Source organism: Hyperoodon ampullatus (genome assembly GCF_949752795.1).
Source record: "Hyperoodon ampullatus genome assembly, chromosome: 2".
NCBI lineage: Eukaryota > Metazoa > Chordata > Mammalia > Artiodactyla > Ziphiidae > Hyperoodon > Hyperoodon ampullatus.
In genome coordinates, this window is record NC_136915.1 from 147,444,720 (window position 1) to 147,468,320 (window position 23,601).

General features: G+C 36.9%; 1 protein-coding gene across 1 annotated transcript in view; it reads right to left on the minus strand.

The window, feature by feature from the left end:
- Positions 1–23,601, minus strand: part of CR1 (complement C3b/C4b receptor 1 (Knops blood group)) — a gene marked incomplete at both ends in the record, with an annotated part of 113,346 nt that overhangs the window by 33,532 nt on the left and 56,213 nt on the right. The window contains 8 exons of the mRNA XM_079723145.1: positions 1,837–2,013; positions 2,988–3,215; positions 4,950–5,035; positions 6,216–6,318; positions 6,400–6,576; positions 7,942–8,340; positions 14,348–14,433; positions 23,081–23,180. Of these exons, the coding sequence (XP_079579271.1) occupies positions 1,837–2,013; positions 2,988–3,215; positions 4,950–5,035; positions 6,216–6,318; positions 6,400–6,576; positions 7,942–8,340; positions 14,348–14,433; positions 23,081–23,180 (1,356 nt within the window). The remainder of the gene's footprint in view (positions 1–1,836; positions 2,014–2,987; positions 3,216–4,949; positions 5,036–6,215; positions 6,319–6,399; positions 6,577–7,941; positions 8,341–14,347; positions 14,434–23,080; positions 23,181–23,601) is intronic.

Consider the following 23,601-nt stretch of genomic DNA (forward strand, 5'->3'; position numbering starts at 1 on the left):
GCCATGGGGACTCTGATTTTGTGCAGTCCATTATTGCAAATAAACACAGGAGCGTCTCTGTGGTGGGCCTAATTTTCTCTATCTCTTAAATCAGAGGGCTAGGAGGACAAGGATTTAGGTTGGGGAGAGCCCTAAGATCCTATAACCACAGCAGCCATAGGACTAACTGCTCCTCAACATTAGAAACACATGCATGTCTGAAATCTCTCCTGCCTCATCCCTGACCTTAGTCTAGTATTTCTAAAAAGCAAGAATAGAAAAGAAACAAACAAAGCAAAATCACTTAACTTATAGTTTTGCAAAATCAAAAGAACTACATTTGAAAGGAGACAGTGTTCTGAAAGCAGAATGTACACCAGAATTTCGATTCTTGCCTTACAACTTTCTTCAGTGTCTGTAATTTACCACAATCTTTATTGCTGAAAACTATATAATTTTATTACCTCAAGTGTTTTAGAAAGTCGTCATTTGAAAAAAGTTTTTAACTAATTAAAAATTCACCACTGTAATGCATTATGAAACACATTGAGAGAATACATTTTATAGCTAAAGTTGTTATGGCTTGTCTAACCAAGCTGTAATTTGTATCTTTCTGTTACAGATTTGGATAGGTTCTGGCAAATCTTGGGTTTTATTTAATTAAGTTTGAAGATGAATTAGTAAGTGGTGCAAACAATCTCTGCGGTATGTTTCCTATGGTAACTTGCCTCAAATCCTAATTGGTGTTAATTCTGTGTATTGTAAATGCTTGAATTTAAAACTTTAAAATGCGTGTTTAAGGTTCTTTTTGTAATTATGAGATATAGTAAAGTGTGAATCCATTAAAAAAAGGAGACAGTGTTCAGTGCAGTGTTCAAAAGCAGGGGCTGAGCAGGGGTCCAATCCTAGTGCCACCACTGCTGAGCTGAGGATCATGGACTAGTTACTGGATCTCTCTCAACCTCAAATTCCTCCTCTGTAAGATCACGGAAATAATAATCCCACTTCATCAGATTGTTTTGGAGACTAACACCAATAACCTTCGTAAAGACCTCAGTATCATGCCTAGTCACAGAATATTATTTTTATTTCCACATTTTGTAGCTTTTTAGAATATTGCCAACAAAGATTTTAAAGTCAGATGTCATTTTTATAAACAGACTTGCTCCAGGGAAGAGAGGAAATAAACACCTCACCTTTAGCCCTGGAGATTGTAATGAGGCTTCGTACCCAGTAATTCTAGGAATTAATTGCTTTTAACCATGCTTCAGGTTCAATATTCCACACAACAAAGTGTGCTTCTAAGTGTCCTATTAATCTCCTACGGGTTTTTGTGAGGACCACCTGTGATTCTCTCGGGTCCTTTAGAGCTGAAATATTTTATTAGTTAAAAGCCCGTAAAGCATTTAAAATTGCTGTTTGATGTCTATTGTACTACTGGAAATTCCATAAGTTCTTCCTACTTATTTGGTAGAGCTGAGGGTGCTTGGACAGCCTCGCTTCCTATCTTTTTTTTTTTTTTTTTTTTTTGCGGTACGCGGGCCTCTCACTGCCGTGGCCTCTCCCGCTGCGGAGCACAGGCTCCGGACGCGCAGGCTCAGCGGCCATGGCTCACGGGCCCAGCCCCTCCGCGGAACGCGGGATCCTCCCAGACCGGGGCACGAACCCGTGTCCCCTGCATCGGCAGGCGGACTCTCATCCACTGCGCCACCAGGGAAGCCCTCGCTTCCTATCTTTTCTTCTGCTTTTCTCCAACTCTATTGATACTCATTTTATGATCCCCTCAGAAGTGATCTCTCAGCCTTATTAGCCTCATGCATCAGTATTTCATAAAAATCAGGCAAGAATACCAAATACCTTTGCAATAAAGATCAAACAGGCTCCAGGTTCCCTGGTGTGTACAGAAAATGAAGGCCTTTCCCACCAACTTGTAGCCTGGGTCACAGGTGTAGTTGACTGTCATCCCAGGAAGATATGGAGAGGCATGTCCTGCAATGTTGTGGCCATTGTGGATCTTGGGTGGATGTGGACAAGCTAAGAACAAATTCCCACCAAAACACAAGAAAAGACATTCAGTTCAACTTAGAAGTATGAACACTCCAACACATCTAATAATATCTCTGTCTATTAGAATCACAAGAAAACCCAAGGCAGGCAGGTCCCGACGCACTAAATGTTTGCTTATCAGTGGGAAAACCAATTGTCTAAAGCCAGACTTCTCAGCCTTTAAACAGGACCATCTGTAATCTCTACTTGTAAACTGCATCAGGTGGGAATACCGCTAGGATACACAAACTACCAATTCAGTGCATTCTGTCCTCACTGGAGGACGGAGCTCGTGTGGATAATCACAGCCACAAGTGCACCTGATTGTCTGGTACTGTCGTTTAAAGCCAGACTAATATGTAAAAGGAATGAGCTACAGAGGTCAAGAGCACAACCTTACGCTCCACTTCTCCAGGGCATCCTGAGTTCCCTTGGCTAAAGGTGAGATGAAGGGTCAACAAAATACGGTCACAGGCTGGAGCAGAACTCAGAAATAACAGAAGTAGGATGAATTCCTATATCAGAGTTTCCTTAATTATTTCTACAACATCATCAATTCTGAAATATATTACTAACATCAACATGTGCTTTTTGCTCTGCACACCCATCCACCTAGTATAAAGACAACTCAGTAGAGATGGCATAACAATGTTTTCTTTGGCATTTGTTTTCAGTGCTTTGAAAATATTCCCTATAAATTCTAGGCTTCACTGATTCTCTCCACTCTCTCCTCTCTTCACCATCCCACAATCATCACTCCAGAGGGAAGGGTCATCAGAATACCCCCAACTGGGACAGAGTGTGGCACATCTAAAGCCATCTGTTATTCACCTGGCAGGTAATTCTGTCCCATGTTTATAACAAAGCTATATTCACAAGCAAAAAGGACTGTCACTACAGAAATACGGAGCTTTGGCCTAGACATACTGATCCTTCTAGGGCATGGGGAAATGTGCACTGACCAGTAGGAACAGAAAGTTCACAGCGAGGGGCAGGGCCACTCCAAACCCCATTTCCCTGACTGTCACTGGTACAGCGGATGGTGCTCTCCCCAGTGAGGGTGAAGGTCATCCTTCTGTCTGGGTGGGAGTCACATGTGTAACCAATTTCTTCTCCATAAGGAATGTCTCCCAGAGAAGTTCCTGTGTGTTTCCCATTAAGGATAGCTGGAGGATTTGGACAAAAGATTTCTAGAAAGAACACAAAAGTTTTAGGTTCCATTAGTTTCAATCAAAAGTATTATAAAATAATTATGCCCTGTGATTGTTGTATTAATACATTTTTTCTATGACAACGTACTTAAATTGGATGGAACTGAAATATGTAAGGCTTCCTCTGAGAAGGATCTAACTCAGGTGAGACAAATTACAGTTTGTTGTAAAAGTACAAAATACCCTTCAGGTAGCTAATTTTTTAATCTGTTTGGAGTTAATTAATTTGGTTTTTTTTTCCAGCAACCGTTTTATTGACTCCTTTATGTCAGGCATCATAAGAATCCTGGGTTGACAATGGGGTACAACACAGACAAGATTTTTCCCTCAAAGATTTGAAATTGTAGGGAAATCTGGGTTAAGTTTATTAAACGTGGACTATCATTTTCAGCAGATGTAAATTTTTCTTCATGACTCAAGACAATTATCATCAGTACCAATACCAAATGTACAACAGTGTCATCAGACTACATTGATTCCCATAGGGCTCTTTATAGCCAGATTAAAGGGCCTCAGGGAGCCTGTTTTTCTTCTTCCTTTTTTGTTTTTTCTTTCTTTGAAGCTATCAGCTGTCATTTCTTTCTGTCAAACAGTGTATCTGTTCCTAGCAGTTCCCTCCCTGAAACTAATCTGATGCTCTTAATATGGTACCAATTTAGGAAGAGATATCAGATCTTGTCAGAAACGTGTATAAAGTGAGGGTACACTAATGATTGACTTCTCATACCTGGATTTTAACTAGGTGCTTGTTTTTCCAGTTTACTTATATATTTATTTTCAGCTTTATGTGTCACAGGAAGGTGGAGCTTGCTTGATATCTGTGTTTAATACATATTTAATGTTCTTGTAAAGCTCCACCATAATCCCATAAAATGTTCAAACAGACTTCTAGCAAAGCGTTTTAACAAAATCCAAAATAAAATGAACAATCTAATCATCAGGAAAAGGCATTTTAAAAAGTCTTAGTAAACAGAGTAGGACAAATCAGTATTGTTTTTGTACATAGAACACTTTTATATATTTATCAATTTCTGAATCTTTATTTGAGTTTTATTGAAATTTAGGGCACCTCACCATTTCAAATATTGACTCACCTTCCTGCACCACACTAATTTATCCTATAAATGTTTTCTTTTCTCTGTAACACTTACCACTTTTTGACATACTATTTTATATATTCTATTTTTAAATTTGCTTACTGGTTTATTTTCATTATCTGCCTCCTTGAACAGAAAATGAACCTCGCAAGAGCAGGGTTAACACTATTCAGCACTCTCTCTAGATTCAAAGTCCTGGCACATGGGAAGCCTTCCTCAATAAATACCATGAACAAAATGAGAGGCTGAATAAATGGTTCAGATATGTGAGAAGATAAAAGGACATAAAAATTTAAGAGAAATTACTCCTTGGTGATAAAACTGAAAAAGTAAATGAATAAAGAAATTTTGGTGTACTGTTATGTCATCTACTTTCTCCCCACATATTCCCCACAAAATTCAACACTGACATTAAACTAGTGACTTACAGATTAGTAATATGAACACATGATGTATAATACCTGCCAAACCTTTTTTGAAATTCTTCCAACAAAGAAGTATTTTACCAGTAATTTGTTAAATAAAGTACCAGACAACAGGTGATTCCATGAGGTGAAACATACTAGAACAACATAAGGGGAGATATCCAGATTGCAGAGTTCTTCTTTCTACTCACGTTCACACACAGGAACACTGCTGTTCCAAAGGCTTTTCATTCCAACCAAGACACAATGACAAGCAGAGCTGCCTTTTAACCGGAACCTGAGGGAGAAAGAGGTAGCAAGTAGGGGAGAAATTCCCATTTCTCCATCTCTTCATTGATAGATGGTAAGCTTTCTCACTTCAGCCTAAATACCATTAAGTCTCAGTTCTTTAGGAACCTGAATTCAGTAGTTGCCAGAAATTCAGAAGCCAAAGTTTTCTAAAGTATCACAGGGTCCTGTGACAGACAAAGCAATCAGAACTTGTACACTTAATAGTCAAACAAAAAACATAGCCCAGTGTCACCTCAAAAGTCCCTGAACACAGAGGTGGACTCTCCCCTGTGCCCTAGACCCACACCCATCTCTCACTGACAGTGCTCTGACATTCCTCTTATCCTCATTAGTGGGTCATGAGCAAGAACAGCTCCTGATCTGGGGAAGCAAAGCAGGGAACATCGGGAAAGAGAACCGACATTGCTCTTCTTGCCACTACAGCTGTAATGGCCAGGAGGCTCACAGAGGTCTCTGCCACTGAAATGCCCAGATTATTATTAGATCCTAGGGTCCTTATGAAATCTGCTCATCATTATTGGGTGGCAGACTTTGTAAAAGTCAAAGATCCCTGGAAATTATTAAAAATAACTACTATATTGCCCAGTCTTGTTACCTCCCACAGAGAGTGCATTCTACTGAGAGTCCTAGATCCACATGAATAACTAGTAATATTACCTGAAACTATAACATTGGCCATTATGATTCCAATGTCAAAGACTTTACTGATGCAAACAGATGTGATTGTATTAAAAATACTTTCCCATATACTATTACAAATTCCAGTACTGATTAGTTTTTAGTTTCCTAAAACAACCTTTGCCTGATTATCACATTGCAAACAATTTTTGTCTTATACATTAAACTTTTTATTAGTAAATTTCCCACAGAACTGTAATTTTCTGCCTCCAAACAACGACTTCCCCATTTACTTCAAGCTCCAACCATGAATTCAAGATTAGTGTCTATATTTATGATTGTATTCAACATTGAATTGCATGTGCCAATTTCTTTATCTCCTGATAGTGGTGCCCCTGGGTACTGACACATTTCAAAACTGCTCAGAAGTCAGTCTCCCCAGGTACTTCTATTCCACAGGTCAGCCTCACTTTTTGGATTAACTCCTGAACCCAAGAGAGTCACTACCCAACACTGTGTTCCTGGTTTCTATTCCAGGTCACACTTACCCCTCATTACAGATGAAGGATACTTTTGCTCCAAGCTGGAAATTAAGTGGAAAGAGCACACGTCCATTAGGAAGTTGGTCCAAGAAGTCAGCACATGATTTCACTAGGAATAAAAACACAGGAGTAAGATGTCCATGTGAGGGACAAAGAGATTGATCCGCAAACCAGATGAAAGTATAGGCACCTGCACATCTGGGAGCTTCTGGGCTCCAGTCTCCCTGGGGCGTACAGCGCAGAGAAGCAGCCCCTTTGAGATCATAGCCAGGCTCACAGCTGTAGAACACTTCCTGGTCAGAGGAAAAGTCACCCTTGTGGCTTGGGATGTGCTTACCATGCAGGATTTCTGGAGGTGGTTGACATACTGAGGAAAGAACAGCAAGGTACCTGTCAATTATGGAGAAATATCTTTTACCGTATCCTGTGCCTACCAGGGAGTTTAAAAAACTTATTTACACAGTGTGGATTTTAAAAGAAAAGATTTGCTAGTTCAGTACCCACAGTTTACTGATGAGCAAGCTAAGGCTACAGGGCAGAGCTATGAGTAGAATGAATCTTTCTCCAACACCTTCTCTGTTTTTTCTACTAAAACATTCCTAAGACTACAAGCAGAATGTTCCTTTTGCTTTCTAGGACTGGCCATCCAGCACAGAGCTGTGAGAGCTAGTGGACTGTTCCACCTCTTACACTTCCTAGAAAGCTCTCCTTTCTGGCTTCAACAAGGAATACCTTTGCCCAAGTGTCATCCAACAGACCCCACACCTAGCTTACGGTACAGTTAGTCACCCATCCCCCTTCATCTTTTTTCCCAGATCCTCCTTGAGAACTGTAAGCTTCTGCTTGGTCCCTATGTGCCACTCTGGAGTCTTTGCATTCCACTGCTAAGCCAGGCATTTTAGCATAAAAAGACAAGAGAAGCCACCAAGAACAAAATCCCCTTAAAAGAAAAAAGCTGTAGACTTTTAAAAGAGGGAACATATTGTTTAGAGTATATTTTGACTCAAAGTTTGGCTGCCTCCATCCACAGACCAATTGGTGTGTTCTCAGGGCATCAGAACACACTTGAGCCTCAATCTGAACTGTATATAGTGGAATAAAAATGAAAACAATTGCTTGGATTTGAGCAAGTTGTTTCCACTTCCTGAGCCTCAGGGTTTTCAGTAATAACATAGGGGAGTTGGAACAGAATGACTGACATCTAAGGCTTTTTAATCTGATGCTATCATTTCGGAACCCATGGCTCATTTGCTTTCTGACCTTCTCCAATGATAGATCAATGTCATTGTTATCATACAGTATTGTTCATAGTACACTTCACTACACATTATCATTGAGCTCTGCAATCAGAAAGGCTCTTGAATTCTAGGCCGTATTCTGTTATTTACTAGTTCTGTGACCTGGGCATAGTTCCCTAACATCCCTAAGACTCAGTTTTCTCAGTGTAAACAGGAATAAGTATAGTTCCTACCTTATATGTTTGCTTAAGTATTAAATTAAACAATGTATATAAAATGGGTGCATTACAGATGGGACAGAGCAAGCATTACTTGACAATTATTATTATCAGAGGTAACAGATAGTAAAGCTAGTATTATGTTTAGAGTGTTTATCCCAATTTCATAGCCTTGCATGCCTATACACACACATGCATACCCTTTCCTTAGTTTCAACAACTCCTACCATTTATACTCCCTAAACCCCCAGCAGAGTCTCAGTGGATGAAACTCACCCCTGGAGCAGCTTGGCAGCTCAGGTACCCATGTGTTGTTGGCCCGGCATTGCACAGTGTTGGACCCTCTTATGACAAAGCCAGGCTGACAGCTAAATCTCACAATCTCATTTAAGGAAAATGAACTCTTATTTCCTGACACTCTAATTCCATTTTCAACTTCTGGAGTTGTGCATTTATTAGCAGAAATACACTGAGGAGGTAGGCTGCTCCAAACACCAGGTTGATTGTCTTTGCTGGTACAGTATATTGACTGTTCTCCCACGAGGTCAAACAGCTTTTCTCCATCTGGTCCAGTGTGACACTGATAAGTTACCACTGTTGCATATTGATAAACGTTTCTATTGCTGCTGTAGAATTCTCCATTGGATATGTCTGGGGGTGGCTCACAATGTATACCTGGGATAAAGGAGAGTGTGGTAAACACAGCTTAATTTTTTATTTTTTAATACAACTTTTTAAGAGAAGTTTTAGTTGCAGAACAAAATTGAAGGGAAAGTACAGAGATTTTTCAAACACCTTCTGCCCCTACAAATGTGTAGTCTCCTCCATTATCAACATCCCCCAGCAGAGTGGTACATTTGTTACAACTGATGAACATACATTGACACATAATAATCACTCAACATTACAGTTTGCATCAGGGTTCACTCTTGGTTTGCAAATTTTGTGGGTTTCAACAAATATGTAATGACATGTTTCTATCATTATGGTATCATGCAAAGTATTTTCATTTCCCTAAAATCTCTCAGTGCTCTGCCCATTAATCCCACCCCCAACCCATCCCCTGGCAACCACTGATGCTATTACTGTCTCTGTTATTTTGCCTTTTCCAGAATTATTATTTTTTTACTATGAATTATTTTACTATGAATTTAAATAACAAATACAAAGAATCAAGTCACTTCCTAAACTGTAATTACAGTACTGTTCTTTTATTCTAATATTTGCTAATATCATGTTATTTACACAGCTGAAATTTAGTTGTGTATGATTGGGTTCTGTCCATAATAATTTCATATAAAGTATCCATGTATTATTATGGTTTACATACTTATGATTTTAAATGGATAATCTATGTGATTTTATCATAGATTGTTAAGTTATTTACTTACTGCTGGGCTATTTTTTCTATTGTTTATTTAATAACATCTTTGCAGGTTAAATATATTACCTCTGCCACTACTCATCAAGTAAAGACCAAAAAGAAAAGAGTCATGTCAGTATGTGTTGATGCTTTTTTCCCTCCCCTTTTATTAACAATGAACTGGTCATTCATATCTGAACAAAAGTGCCTCTGCACATTACACCAGAACACCCAGGAAATTTTTATCCACCCATGCTTCAGGAAGTGGGTCGGTTGGACCTTGGAGCGGGGGGACAGATCCACTCTCACTTGCTGTAATTGGAGAAGAAGCAAAACTGAAGAGTACAAAACAGGGTGGACATGCAAGGAGATAGAGAATTTGTGGAAGTCTAGCCAGCCTGATGGGGGAATCAGGCACAGTATAAGAGGAGGATAGAGATGAGTTTGGAGGCAGAGGAAAGGGAGTGAGTTCCCCTGTCCCAGGCGAGTTCTCAAGGAGTGAGTTCCCCTGCCCCAGGAGACCCTGGCAGCGGCTGGTCTTTCCCCTCTGGTGACAATAGCAAGTTCCCTTACAGAGGAGGTGAAAAGCAAAAGTGTTGAATGATTAACTGCCTGGTTACCCAGTTGCAACTGGAGGGAGCCATTGCTCTCCAGCAGCACGAATTTCTGAGAAGGGACCTCCTTGACTTGGGGGAGGGAGAGGAAAGGGAAAGAGATGGACAAGAATAACAAAGAACGTTGAAGGAATTCTTTGCCTGCTGTCTGCTTTGAGATTTTAGCTCTACTGGAGGATCCTCTTACTGCTCAGTGGTGCTTACAGAAGCCACAGTTGCTAAGCCCACACCTCTCCTCACTCTGCCGCCAGCTTTTCCTATGCCAGGTTTTTTGTTTGTTTGTTTGTTGTACCTTTCCTCCCAAGTGCAGCCCCAGAGCCAACTCAGGTAAAAAGAAACCAAAACTTGAGCTATAGTGCCACCTGTTGAATTGCAAAAATCAAGGTAAACAACTAAGAAAGGTATGCTCTACTTCAAATGACCATTTTGTCAAACATTATGAAAAGTCACAGTAATATGGTACCACAAAAACCCCAATAATTCTCTAGCAACTGAATCCAAAGGCACAGAATATTGCAATCTGACTAAAAAAGAATTCAAAATAGATGATATAAAGAGATTTAATTCTAGAAACAATAAATGCTGGAGAGGGTGTGGAAAAAAGGGAACACTCTTGCACTGCTGGTGGGAATGTGAATTGGTAAAGCCACTATGGAGAACGGTATGGAGGTTCCTTAAAAAACTACAAATAGAACTACCATATGACCCAGCAATCCCACTACTGGGCATATACCCTGAGAAAACCATAATTCAAAAAGAGACATGTACCAAAATGTTCATAGCAGCCCTATTTACAATAGCCCGGAGATGGAAACAACCTAAGTGTCCATCATCGGATGAATGGATAAAGAAGATGTGGCACATATATACAATGGAATATTACTCAGCCATAAAAAGAAACGAAATTGAGCTATTTGTAATGAGGTGGATGGACCTAGAGTCTGTCATACAGAGTGAAGTAAGTCAGAAAGAGAAAGACAAATACTGTATGCTGACACATATATATGGAATTTAAGAAAAAAAAATGTCATGAAGAACATAGCGGTAAGACAGGAATAAAGACACAGACCTACTAGAGAATGGACTTGAGGATATGGAGAGGGGGAAGGGTAAGCTGTGACAAAGTGAAAGAGCGGCATGGACATATATACACTACCAAACGTAAGGTAGATAGCTAGCGGGAAGCAGCCGCATAGCACAGGGAGATCAGCTCGGTGCTTCGTGACCGCCTGGAGGGGTGGGATAGGGAGGGTGGGAGGGAGACGCAAAAGGGAGGGGATATGGGAACATATGTATATGTATAACTGATTAAATTTGTTATAAAGCAAAAAAAAAAAAAAAAGAGAGATTTAATGAGCTACAACAAGACTCAGAAAGGCAATTCAATGAACTCAGGAATAAAATTAATAAACAAGAAGAAGTTATTTACCAAAGAGACTGAAATTTTTAAAAAGAACCAGACAAATTCTGGAGATGAATAATTCAATGAATCAGATGAAGAATGCATTAGCAAGCTTAGGAAATAGGGCAGATTAGGTCAAAGAAAGAATAGCAGCCTGGAGGATAGGAATTTAGAAATGACTCAGAAGAGGGGAGAGAACTAAGATTTTTAAAAAGTAAAGAAGACCTATGAATCAATTACAGGAAAAAAGTGTAAAAAATACAAACACATGGAGGCTAAACAATAAACTATTAAATAACCAAGAGATCACTGAAGAAATCGAAGAGGGAATCAAAAAATACCTAGAAACAAATTACAGTAAAAACATGATGACCCAAAACCTATGGGATGCAGCAAAAGCAGTTCTAAGAGGGAAGTTTATAGCAATACAATCCTACCTCAAGAAACAAGAAACATCTCAAATAAACAAACTAACCTTACACCTAAAGCAATTGGAGAAAGAACAAAAAACCCCCAAAGTTAGCAGAAGGAAAGAAATCATAAAGATCAGATCAGAAATACATGAAAAAGAAATGAAGGAAACGATAGCAAAAATCAATAAAACTAAAAGGTGGTTCTTTGAGAAGATAAACAAAATTGATAAACCATTAGCCAGATTCATGAAGAAAAAATGGAGAAGACTCAAATCAACAGAATTAGAAATGAAAAAGGAGAAGCACCCACTGACACTGCAGAAATACAAAGGATCATGAGAGATTACTGCAAGCAACTATATGCCAATAAAATGGACAACCTGGAATAAATGAACAAATTCTTAGAAAAGCAGAACCTTCCGAGACGGAACCAGGAATAAACAGAAAATATAAACACACCAATCACAAGCACTGAAATTGAAACTGTGATTAAAAATCTTCCAATAAACAAAAGCCCAGGACCAGATGCCTTCACAGGTAAATTCTATCAAACACTTAGAGAACAGCTAACACCTATCTTTCTCAAACTCTTCCAAAATATAGCAAGGGAGGAACAGTCCCAAACTCATTCTACGAGGTCACTATCACCCTGATACCAAAACCACTCAAAGATGTCACAAAGAAAGAAAACTACAGGCCAATATCACTGATGAGCATAGATGCAAAAATCCTCAACAAAATACTAGCAAACAGAAACCAACAGCACATTAAAAGGATCATACACCATGATCAACTGGGGTTTATCCCAGGAATGCAAGGATTCTTCAATATACACAAATCAATCAATGTGATACACCATATTAACAAGCTGAAGGATGTGCTAAAGCATTATGCTAAGTGAGATTTGTGACAACATGGATGGAATTTTAGCACATTATGCTAAACGAGATGTCAGACAGAGGAAGACAAGAACTGTATGATACCATTTATATGTGGAATGTAAAAAAGCCAAGTTTTAAAAATAGAATAAAATGGTGGTTACCAGGGAATGGGAGGACAGGATGGATGTTGTCTAAGAGTATAAACTTACAACAAGTAGAAAATATGCCCTGGAGATGCACAGATCAATGAATATAGACAACAACATTGTACTATAATAATAAAACTTGCTGAGAGACTAGAAACTATTCCAACTACTAAAAATAAAGAATAATTATGTAATGTGATGGAGGTGATAATTATTCCTATGATGGCAATCATATTACAATATATTAATGTACATCTTAAATTTACACAAAGTTATATGTCTAATATATTTCAAAAAAAGGTTGAAAAGAAAATATAAAAGACATGAGGAAATAATCACAGATTTGGGGTAATAAAATGCTAAATGACTACTATGTCCTATCACAACATAGTAATTTAAAACATACTGGTATAATTGACTATTCATACATTCACATGTACACACATCACCAATATGGACTCAGTTAAATGTTTATTGACCTATAAATATAGTAGAAGTGGAAACATTTTTCATTAAAGATAACCTCCTACAAAAGGTGACAGACCTTGAAAATTGTATATAGTAAATGATAATACCTTGCTAATTTGAATTTTTTTCAGAGAATTTAATATTTTTTGGCAAGTAAAGAAGGCACCTTTTATAGTTTCTCATTTATGTCTTTGGATATCTAAAAGCCAATGTTATTTTCTGGAAGAAAAATAACCCAATGGGAAAAGGACAGTAATTTTTGGAGGAATACCTGTGAATACAATGAATATATTCATTGTAGGAAATTTATAAAATGTGGACAAACAAAAAATGATAAGGTCCAAAAATAAATATTATTAATAATTTAATGTATATTGTTTCAGGTATGTGTGTGCACGTGCATGTGTGTCTATGGTTATATTTTCTATGGTATATTTGGTGGCTGAATAATATTCTGGGATGTAGATATATAAATATACTATCTATTGCTTCTTGGATGTGGCATCTCTCTCTAATTTTTATGGTATACTTTTTACCTTTCTTAAAAACTTATCATAACCATTTTTAATAAGGCTTATGTCTTCCATCAGCTATTTACAAACCATGATTTCTGCATTGAGTGTCTTTGGATGAAAATCACGGGAAAAGTCTATGATGATTATTTTCTTGGGATAAATTCTGCGAAATGGAATTGCTAGGTCAAAGGGTATTTGCATTTAAGGCTTTAGTATATATTGCTCATTAGCCTTCCAGAAGTTTGCGCCCACTTTTACTGCCATCAATTCTGCATGTGATTCTGATTTCTTCACAACCTTAATACTTTACCAATTTGCAATCATTCTTCTATGTTCCTCAAAATTTTGGAGATTCACTTTACAATATTCCATTGAAAAGATGAATGGCCAACTAATCAAGAACAAATACAACTAGGGCATGAGCTTGGAAGAATTTGAGGGAATAATAAAGAGCAGAATAACCCGAGGCTTGGGAAAATTGCTAAGGATTGTAAGATCTTTTATGCTTCAGAGTAAGAATGATAAGGAAGGGAGTAATCTACTTTCTGGGCTTATAATGTGATATTAGGAGGTTGTAGAGACAAAATTAATTTTCTTTAGTATCTTTTAAGTTTGGTCACTAAGGAGAATGATCATTATACTGAGAGTTTATTATCAAAGTAGGAAATTGGGGCAATTTTACCTGAGTTTAAGTCCACAGTTTCAGATAAATTACCTCCTAAAGTAAAGAAAAACCAGGAGGACCGTGCCGCACATGACTCCAAGTTTCAAACAACTGAGAGACAACTCTATGCAAGAAGGATTTGATTCCTTCTTCATAATTCCAGGGATAAATAAGGATCAAATGGAGGGAATTATGGGAAAAAATAGTTCAACTCACTCTCACAGATAGGTGCCTTCTTATCCCAAGTGACATCGATGCCTGACAGAAGACAAGTAGCAGAAGGGGAGCCAATGGGTCGATACCTAGAAGCAAAGAATGAAAGATGATTAGACTCTACACAGATTTCCCACTTAAATCACCATGAGAAAACAATAGCAGGAGGATGTTACAAATTACAGGACAGATTAAAACATGAGAGACCTCAAGAAAGAAACCCCATCTCCACCTATAAATTACTCTTTATTCTTCAGGGCAAGCTAAAATTCTTACCTCTTTAATCCATCTCCATTCCTAGTCCCCTCACAACTCATTGCAATATTCCCGTTATTAACCATGGGACACTTCTGTACTTGTCTTAAAGGTACCTCAGAATTATTTTATCCATTTGTACTTTCAGCTGAGAAATTATAAGTGCTTGATTAGGAGGGAAGATGTCTTACTGAAATATATACACTCTTTAGCACCTAGCCTAGAGACTTTCAAGCATGTGGTGCTCAAAAATATCTACTGAGTAAAGGGAAGAATGATGGCTTTACCCTGAAGACTTAATAAATGAGAGTCAGAGGAAACAGCTAACCATACCTTTCAAATGTAGAAAGCAGGGGTACTCACCAACTGTGTCATAAAATCATTCAAAATGGGTCACAAAATTTGAAACTTCATCATTTATTTTTTATTTATTATATCTCTATGTTGTTACTGTTGAGAAATGTCACAAAAGATACTCAGCCAAGCTATTCATATGTTCCAATGTACAGCAGGGCTAAACTTGATAAAGTAAAAGGTGATGGGTGTAAGGCAAAGTCACATAACAGTGAGGTAGTTACTGCAACAGTTAAGAAATCTGTCTTTTGATTACCTAGGACATGTGATCAGGGCAGTACCCATTTGGAGCAGAGACCACTGGAATCTCCAGTATCCACTTTTCTTTTCTTCATTAGTAACATGACCCTGTATTTTTAACTGGGCCATTGGCCACTTTCAATAACAGCTTCATTTCTCAGCTTCCCTGACAGCCGTGTGACTGTGTTCTGGCTAGAGGGATGTAAGTGGAGTGTCTGGAAAGTGTCTTCACAGGGATAAGTGTTCCCTTCCTCCATTCTTCCTCTTTGCTAAATGGAGTTTGGACCATGAGTTGAGATGGACTCTCTAATGGAAGGATCCCAGGTTTCTGTGGATCTTGGAGCCACTGTATGAGCCCTGGGCCGTCATGGTTCTTAACATGAGAGGTAAGTAAACTGCTGTCTTGTTCAAGCCCCTGTTATTTTGTGTTTTTTCTGTCTTTTATAACTTAATCTAAACTTAACTGGTATACCAGCTCTTCCCAAAACAGTAACAAAAAGATGGTGGGAACCACGTTGGTAGAGCAATGACAGTGAATATTTTGGTAGACACAGTAAGTCACTTTTATATTTAGGTAGTGATTAAATTTTACTTATTGTTACCTTGTTTTTTATGAGCTGTGTTCTAAAATCTTTTAAGTGTGCCAACAAATATTTAATCTTCAAAATGTCTGCAAACAAACATTTTGAGAACCACTTTAGTAAGGAAAGAGGATAATCATCCCTGTACTACGTGTGTGTTTCCTTTCGCCTGTCTCCTATCATACATTTAAATGTTGCCTTAGGAGCACAGGGTCATGGGTATCCTCTGACTTTTGACCTTATAAAGGATGCTCTTAATGTACTCACTATGACTAAACTAGAGCTTTGGAGTAAAAATGTGAAGCAGGTTCCAGCCTCTGTATTAACTGTAAAAAGCAGTGAATATTTTTGAACATATTGTAAGACACTAGTATGCTGCAGTAGTGATTATGTCATAATTTTTTTCCTGGATGGATTTCCCATCTCTGTGAATTTCTTTTACTGGAGCCCATTCAGTCCCCTGAGCATTAGAAATCTGTATAGTTTTCTGCATAGAACAACTCTAAATTGTTGTTCAAGAGTCATGAGATTCCTTTCCCTATAAGCATCATACATACTGTGGAGAAGCGTGCTGAGGCATTGGAGAGCCCATTAAGTAAGGTCAGGGATGGGAGAATCAAGGGCTAGGATGGTGTCATTTTTACCTTTTCCTATTTGTTCATGTACTTTGAACTATTTAGCAGTGGAGGGACTCTATGGAGACATTCAGTAGGCTGCAAATTACTAAAAGTAGTTCACAGATATGATTTTCAGCAGTCCTCTTTTTTTAAAAAAAAAAGAAATTTAAAATTGAATTTTATTGGCTTATAAAAGTTAACATACATTCATTGTAGACATATTTGGAAGTTGTGAATAACCCAAAGATCAAAAATATCACCACCCAAGATAGCACCACTTGTAGTAGCTAATATTTTGCTATGAATCCTTCTAGCCTTTTTATCTAAAAATATGCGTGTAACCCAGATGTCAACTGGGCTTAGCTACCTTTAGAAGGAAGAGCTGGTTAAATTGGACACAAGCACCAATTCTACATTTGTAAAGTACAGATTCCCATCTGCCCTCCAAACCCCTCTAAACATTCTCAGATTTCTCAGCCCCCTAAGTCCTTCAGATGACTGCAGCCCCAGTCAACATCAAAGACACTATCAAGAGAGTGAAAAGATAACCCACAGGATAAAAGAAAATATTTGGAAATCATTTTTCTGAGAAGTGTTTAATATATAGAATATATAAAGAACTCCTATAACAAAACAACAAAAAGACAAACAACCCAATTGAAAAATGGGCAAAGAACTTGAATGGACATTTTTCTAAAGAAGATATACAAATGTACAAAAGATATACACATGAAAAGATACGAACTATTATTAGTCATTAGGGAAATCCAAGTCAAACCCACTTCAGACCTTCCAGGATGGCTATAATAATAACTTTTTTGAGTTTTTTTAATAATAACTTTTTAAAAATGAAAAATTAAAGTGTTGGTGAAGATGTGGAGAAAATGGAATGCTTGTAATTGTTGGTGGGAATTTAAAATGGTGCAGCCACTGTAGAAAACAGTTTGGCTATTCCTCAAAAAGTTAAATATATAATTAACATATGGTCTAGCAATTCCAACCTTAGCTATATATCCAGAAAGACTGACAACAGAGACTCAAGTAGATACAGGTTTATCAGCTGATTTATGTATTTTTAAGTACATCCTGGAAATTGTATTTTTCCTACAAAATGGCACATTTCATGGATGTTTTCAATTTCATTAGGATAGAGAGGATATACTATTTTTATTTAGTATTGATTGAATCCCTTCAATATCTATGATATCTCCTTTCTCATTCACATGTATTTGCAGATTTGTTATTTTGTGAAATTACAATTGGCCAAATTCCGTTTGCTTAATTGGCCACTTTAAGAAAGTACTCTGAGATTTTTACTTATCGTTTCCCTTTTTACTTTTTATTAATTTCCTTTCTTTATTAATTTCTTACTCCAGCTTCTTTTATGTGTTCATGTTCTAGTCATTTAAAAATTCTTAGGTAAAATGTTTTGTTCATTTATTTGAAAACTTTTTGTCAGATAACAAAAGTATTGACTATTTCTCTAAGGACAGTTTTGGCATCAGCATCCCAGAAATTTTCATGAGTAATATTTGCACCAGCATTCATAATGAACAGGCTGAATAATGTAAGGTTTACCAATACGGGCTGTTGAGGCAGACTGGCAATATTCAAATTCTAACCTCAACCTCTGTCCTGTGAGTTTTGGTAAATTGGTTCATCTCTCTGTCTTAGTTTCTCTCTTCTGTAAAATGGGGCTATGTGTAATATTCACTACAAAGAGTCATTTTCAAGATTAAGTTAATTCATGTAAAGCACTAGAAGAGTCCTCAGGGCTCATGCACTCAATAATCATTCCTTATTGTTATTTGATATGTAATCTGCAATGTCCGTTTTAATTTTCTCTTTGACTAAGATCCAAAACTTGAATTTTTATTTATTCTTGTCATTAATTCCTAGTGTTATTTTTATTATAATAAGCGTATATAGCTGTTTTAGTTTCTCCTATGTTCAAATCTATTGAGGTACACCCTGTGAAGTGATATGCTATCAACTCTTATAAATGGTCCCTAGAAAGAGTTTACATTCTCTGTAAGGTACAAAATTCAACACACATGTACCATGTACCAAAGCAGCCTCATCCATCAATGTCTTATTTTTTGTACCTTTGCTTACCCAATCTGAAATTTTCAACTATTATTATTATTTTATCAATGTATCTTTTTACTTCTTTTTAGAACCTCCTTGACTTGGAATAATAAAAGAAATTGAGGAAAAATAATGCTCTTTCATCTAACCATAGGTTGGCAAAACTGAGTTCTGCAGGCCCCATGTATGCTGTATCACACATTCATTCATTCACTGTCTAGGGCTACTATCCCACTGCAACTGCAGAGGTGAGTAGTTATAGCAGAGATTATACGGCCCACAAAGCTGAAAGTATTTACTATCTGGGTCTTGACAGAAAAAGTTTGACACCCCTTTGTCAAAGCAATCTGCGTTTTATTTGTCCAGGTTAACATCTGTTCCTTGGCTATTTGTTTATTTAGCTTTAATTTATTTCTTTTCAGTAACTTAACAACAGAAAATTCCAACATATGTTTTTGCTTAGAATACCATGTATTTCAGATAACCCTACTTTCTCCAAGCACATTCAAACATATATACGCATATAGAGTATCTCCTCAAAATTTGTCATTATTTTTCCAAGTTGAAAACAAACTCTACAAATTGTTTTCTCAGTCAATATCACATCATGATCATCCATCCACATCACTGAATATAGGATCTAATTAAGTCTTTTTGATTGCTGCAAAATAGTTCATGTGTAGATACCTAACAAGTTCTATAGTGGCAGCATCATTTTACATTCTCAACAGCAATGTACAAGGATTCCAATTTCTACACATTCTCATCAACACTTTTTATTTTCTGTTTATTAATAATTATTATTAAAGTCATATTAAGAGGTATGAATGGGTTTGATTTGCATTTATCTAATGATTAATAATGTTTAGTATTTTTTATGTGTTTATTGGCCATTTGTATACCTCCTTTGGAGAAATGTCTTACTCAAGTCCTTGGCCCATTTTAAATTGGGTAGTCTTTTTCTTGTGTTGTAGAGGTCTTTATATACCTCCTTTGGAGAAATGTCTTACTCAAGTCCTTGGCCCATTTTAAATTGGGTAGTCTTTTTCTTGTGTTGTAGAGTTCTTTATATATTCTGTATATAGAGTTGTAGAGTTCTTTATATATTCTGTATCTTTAATTTTGTCAGATATATGATTTGCAAATATTTTTTCTCATTCTATGAGTTGTCTTTTCACTCTCTTGATAGTGTATGCTATGGTCTGAATGTTTATGTCTCCCCAAAATTCATATGTTGAAATCCTAACCTCCAAAATTGATGGCATTAATAAGTAGGGCCTTTAGGATCTATGTCATAAAGGTGAAGTCCTCATGAGTGGGAGTAATGCTCTTATAAAAGAGACCCCACAGAGCTTCCTAACCCCTCCACCATGTGAGGACACACTAGGAGCATACACCTAGAAGAAGACCTTTTTGACCCTGCCAACACCCTGACCTCAGACTTCCAGTTCCTAGAATGGTGAGAAATAAAGTTCTGTTGTTTATAAACTACCTAGCCTGTGATATTTTGTTATAGTAAGCTGAATGAACTTGATAGTGTCTTGATGCAAAAATGTTCTTAATTTTAATGAAACCCAATTTGTCTATGTCTGCTTTTGTTGCCTGTACTTTTGGTGTCATATTTAAGAAACTATTGCCAAATCCACAGTCATGAAGATTTGTCCCTATATTTTCCTCTAAGAATTTTATAATTTTAACTTTTAACTTCAAGTCTTTGATCCATTTTGATTTAGTTTTGTATATGGTGTAAGGTGGCTTCATTGTTTTGCATGCGAATGTCTAATTTTCCCAGGACCATTGTTGAAGAGACAGTTCTTTCCGCAGTGAGTGGTCCTTGCACCCTTGCTGAAAATCAATTGACCATAAATATGCAACTTTATTTCTGGGCTATCACTTACTCCGCTGGCCTGTGTGTCTAACTTTATGCCAGTAACATACTATTTTAATGACTATAGCTTTGTAGTAAGTGTTGAAATAAAAAGTGTGAGTCAACCAACTTTGTTCTTTTCAAGACTGTTTGGGTGTTCTGGGTCCCTTGAAATTCCATACAAAATTTAGGATGGTTTTCCATTTCTGCAAAAAATACCGTTGGGATTTTTGTACGTATTGCCTTGAATCTGTATATCACTTTGGGCAGTATTTTCATCTTACCAATACTAAGTCTTCCAATCCAAGAATATGAATGTATTTCCATTTATTAAGTCTTCTTTAATTTCTTTCAGCAATGTTTTATAGTATTCAGTGTATAAGTCTTATGTCTCCTTGGTTAAATTTATGTCTAAGGATTTTATTGTTTGATACAATTATAAATGGAATTTTTCTATTATTTTATTTTAGAAATGTGTCTTTTAATTATCATGTAGTTTGAAGTTTTTATTGACTATATTTAGAAGGCATTGTTCTTCAAAAGGGGAAGTTAAGCCATCACAGGTACTGTAATAACTTACACATTTTATCTTGCTTAGAGTGTTCTCTCCTTTTATTTATTTAACAATTCCCAGGGTTGGAACTCAGTACTGTATAAAACGAGCTCCATTCTTGCTCTGCTGATGCTGTTTCCAGCAAGAGAGATAGAAAGCTTCCTAGTTCTTCTTTTTCTTACCCCTCTTTTGTCATATGGACCAAGTGGTTGTGCTTTTTTGATTGCCATTGTGATTTTGAATTTATATATTTTGATTTTATACTAGCATGGAATAATATCTTCTTTATCATGTCAAGAATATGTATTTATGTGTATGTATTATAACTTAAGCATATATATATATATATATATATATTTTACTGCATCACCAACTTCCTAGTTGTTGTGATAAAAATCTATTATTTATATCAAGTTTACTATAATTCCTTTCATACATGAGTTCTCTTTTAAGAATTAGTTCTGCCATTATATTTAGTTTCACAACCATATTAAAAATAACAATTTTAACTCTGTTTAAATAGTTTTGTGACTCACTACTATTTCTTTGATTTCTTCTTTTAAAAATTTACTCATATTTTTGTGAGAACTATTCTTTTTTCAGGAATCATATCTAACTGGCATATGTTTTGGGTTCTTACTCATGTAAGACTATACATTTGTGCCTTGGAGATAAATGATAGCTTGGCTGAGCACAGATATTTTATGGCATAATATTTTCTCTCAAACACTAATTTCTGTAATTTAGTGTGTGGAAGAGACTTTTGATGCCAAAATGAAGTTCTTCTTTTTCTATTTATTTTATCTCTCAATAGTTGCAGTATTTTTATTCAGTATCTGAATTTCATAAATTTCCTTCATGTACGGCCAGTGCCTCTTACCATTAACCTTGCATTTGTCTTTTTTATTCTGGTCTGAGAAACTATCTTCCATTATGTGCTAATTAATGCTTCACTTTTTTCTGCTTTCTTTTGTTTTTCTCATATCTAGATTGTGTGTGAGTGAATATGTGTATAATTTCCAGTTTTGTCCTGGATTAATTCTAGAGAATTTAATCTTATTTTCTAATGATCTCTTTGTTTTTTTCCTGGATTCAATCTCCTGATTATTGCTGCTTTTTAGATTCCTGTGTGTTTTATCCATAGGTAAATTTTCCTAATATCAGATCATTAAATCTTATAAATGCCTTTCATAGATTCTATGTTATAAACACATATGAGAGATTTCTAGTATCCTGTTTTGTAGCTTATTCCCATGTTTATTGGAATACTCTGATCTATAGAGGAATATTTTCTCTGATTTCTCAAATTAGTCTTTTTATTTTCAATTGCTGTATCTTACCTTATATTTAATGATGTTTTGGCTTGCTCACCACAGAGAGAGCTTTAGGCTTATTCCTGAGAGGAGGTGAGAAGGGGCTGGTGATGAGATTGTATGGAAAGTTTTTAAGTCTCCCAAGCTCAGATAAAGTGAGAAGGGGTGAATATTGATTTATCCTAATTTAAACTTGCTGGATCATAGGTATAATAGCCTGGGCAGAATAGCATGGGGCCAATTACTAGGGGCAGTTTTTGCAGGAAGATTTAATATAGATATCTTTTTTCCCTCTAAGTGATTGTGCCAACTGAAAATTAGTCAACATTCTTTAATTGCTCTCTCTAAGTTGAGGCAATGGCTTCTAGCATGTTTCCCCATTCCAGGGAAAAGTCAAGTGCAAGAACTCCCTTAAGGTCCCCACTCTGTGTGCACTTTAACACTTACATTTCCCAGAGCTGCTGTTACCTTTAATATTTATCCTCCCAAACCCTGCCCCAGGGTCTTCTAATCAGCTATACACCCGCTAACCTGTTAAGGATGTTTGCATGGTTCAACCAGCATGTTTCCTTTTATTTATTTGGCAAGCTGGTCCTTTTTATCCAGTGAATATCTTTCTCATGTACTACCTTCAGCAGAAGCATGGTGCCCTCCCCTAGTTTTAATACAGGTACACATTGCGCCTTCTTTTTTTAGATTCCTTGGTCACATGCCTATGTTGTTCAAGCTACCATCTCTACCCAAAAGTCCTATTGCTTACTTTTTGAAGTACATACGTCAGTAGTCTGGTTTGCATATCTTAGACTGGGTGGAAGGTTGGCATTGCGGTTCTGCAACTCACATTCCAAAGATAGTGCTCCCAACTCACCCTTTATTACATGAATAATTAACTGTTGATCCAAACCGGGTGTCTGTGTTTATGTGCACCATGCCATTGAAGGGTTCTGGAGGTCTTCCACATGATTTTCCTACAGAAAAGAAGCAGAATTCAGGATGAGGTGTACAGTTCAATTTACATTTGTTTTTAAGATTCAGACTGGAGTGCAGCATACTGAACAGCCTGTATACTTCTGATTGTTCTACAGAATTGACCACTTTGAGAAAACTCACTATACAAGTAGCTATAGGGCACCTGCTTTTAAAATGACCAATGAGCATCACCCAATAAAGGCCATTTGTGGTTAAATAATCCCATCAAATCACCCAATAAAGGTCATTTGTGGTTTTCCATCCCATCAGCCTAAATCAAAGGCCTTAGATTTGGGATTTTCCTCCTATCTTAGTTAGCCAAGCACAATTCACTGTGACCCACATAATTTTCTTGTGCCCTGTTTTATTCATTTCATGGTTTTAGCCGCCAAGGGTAACCCCCAGTGAATGGAAAATTCC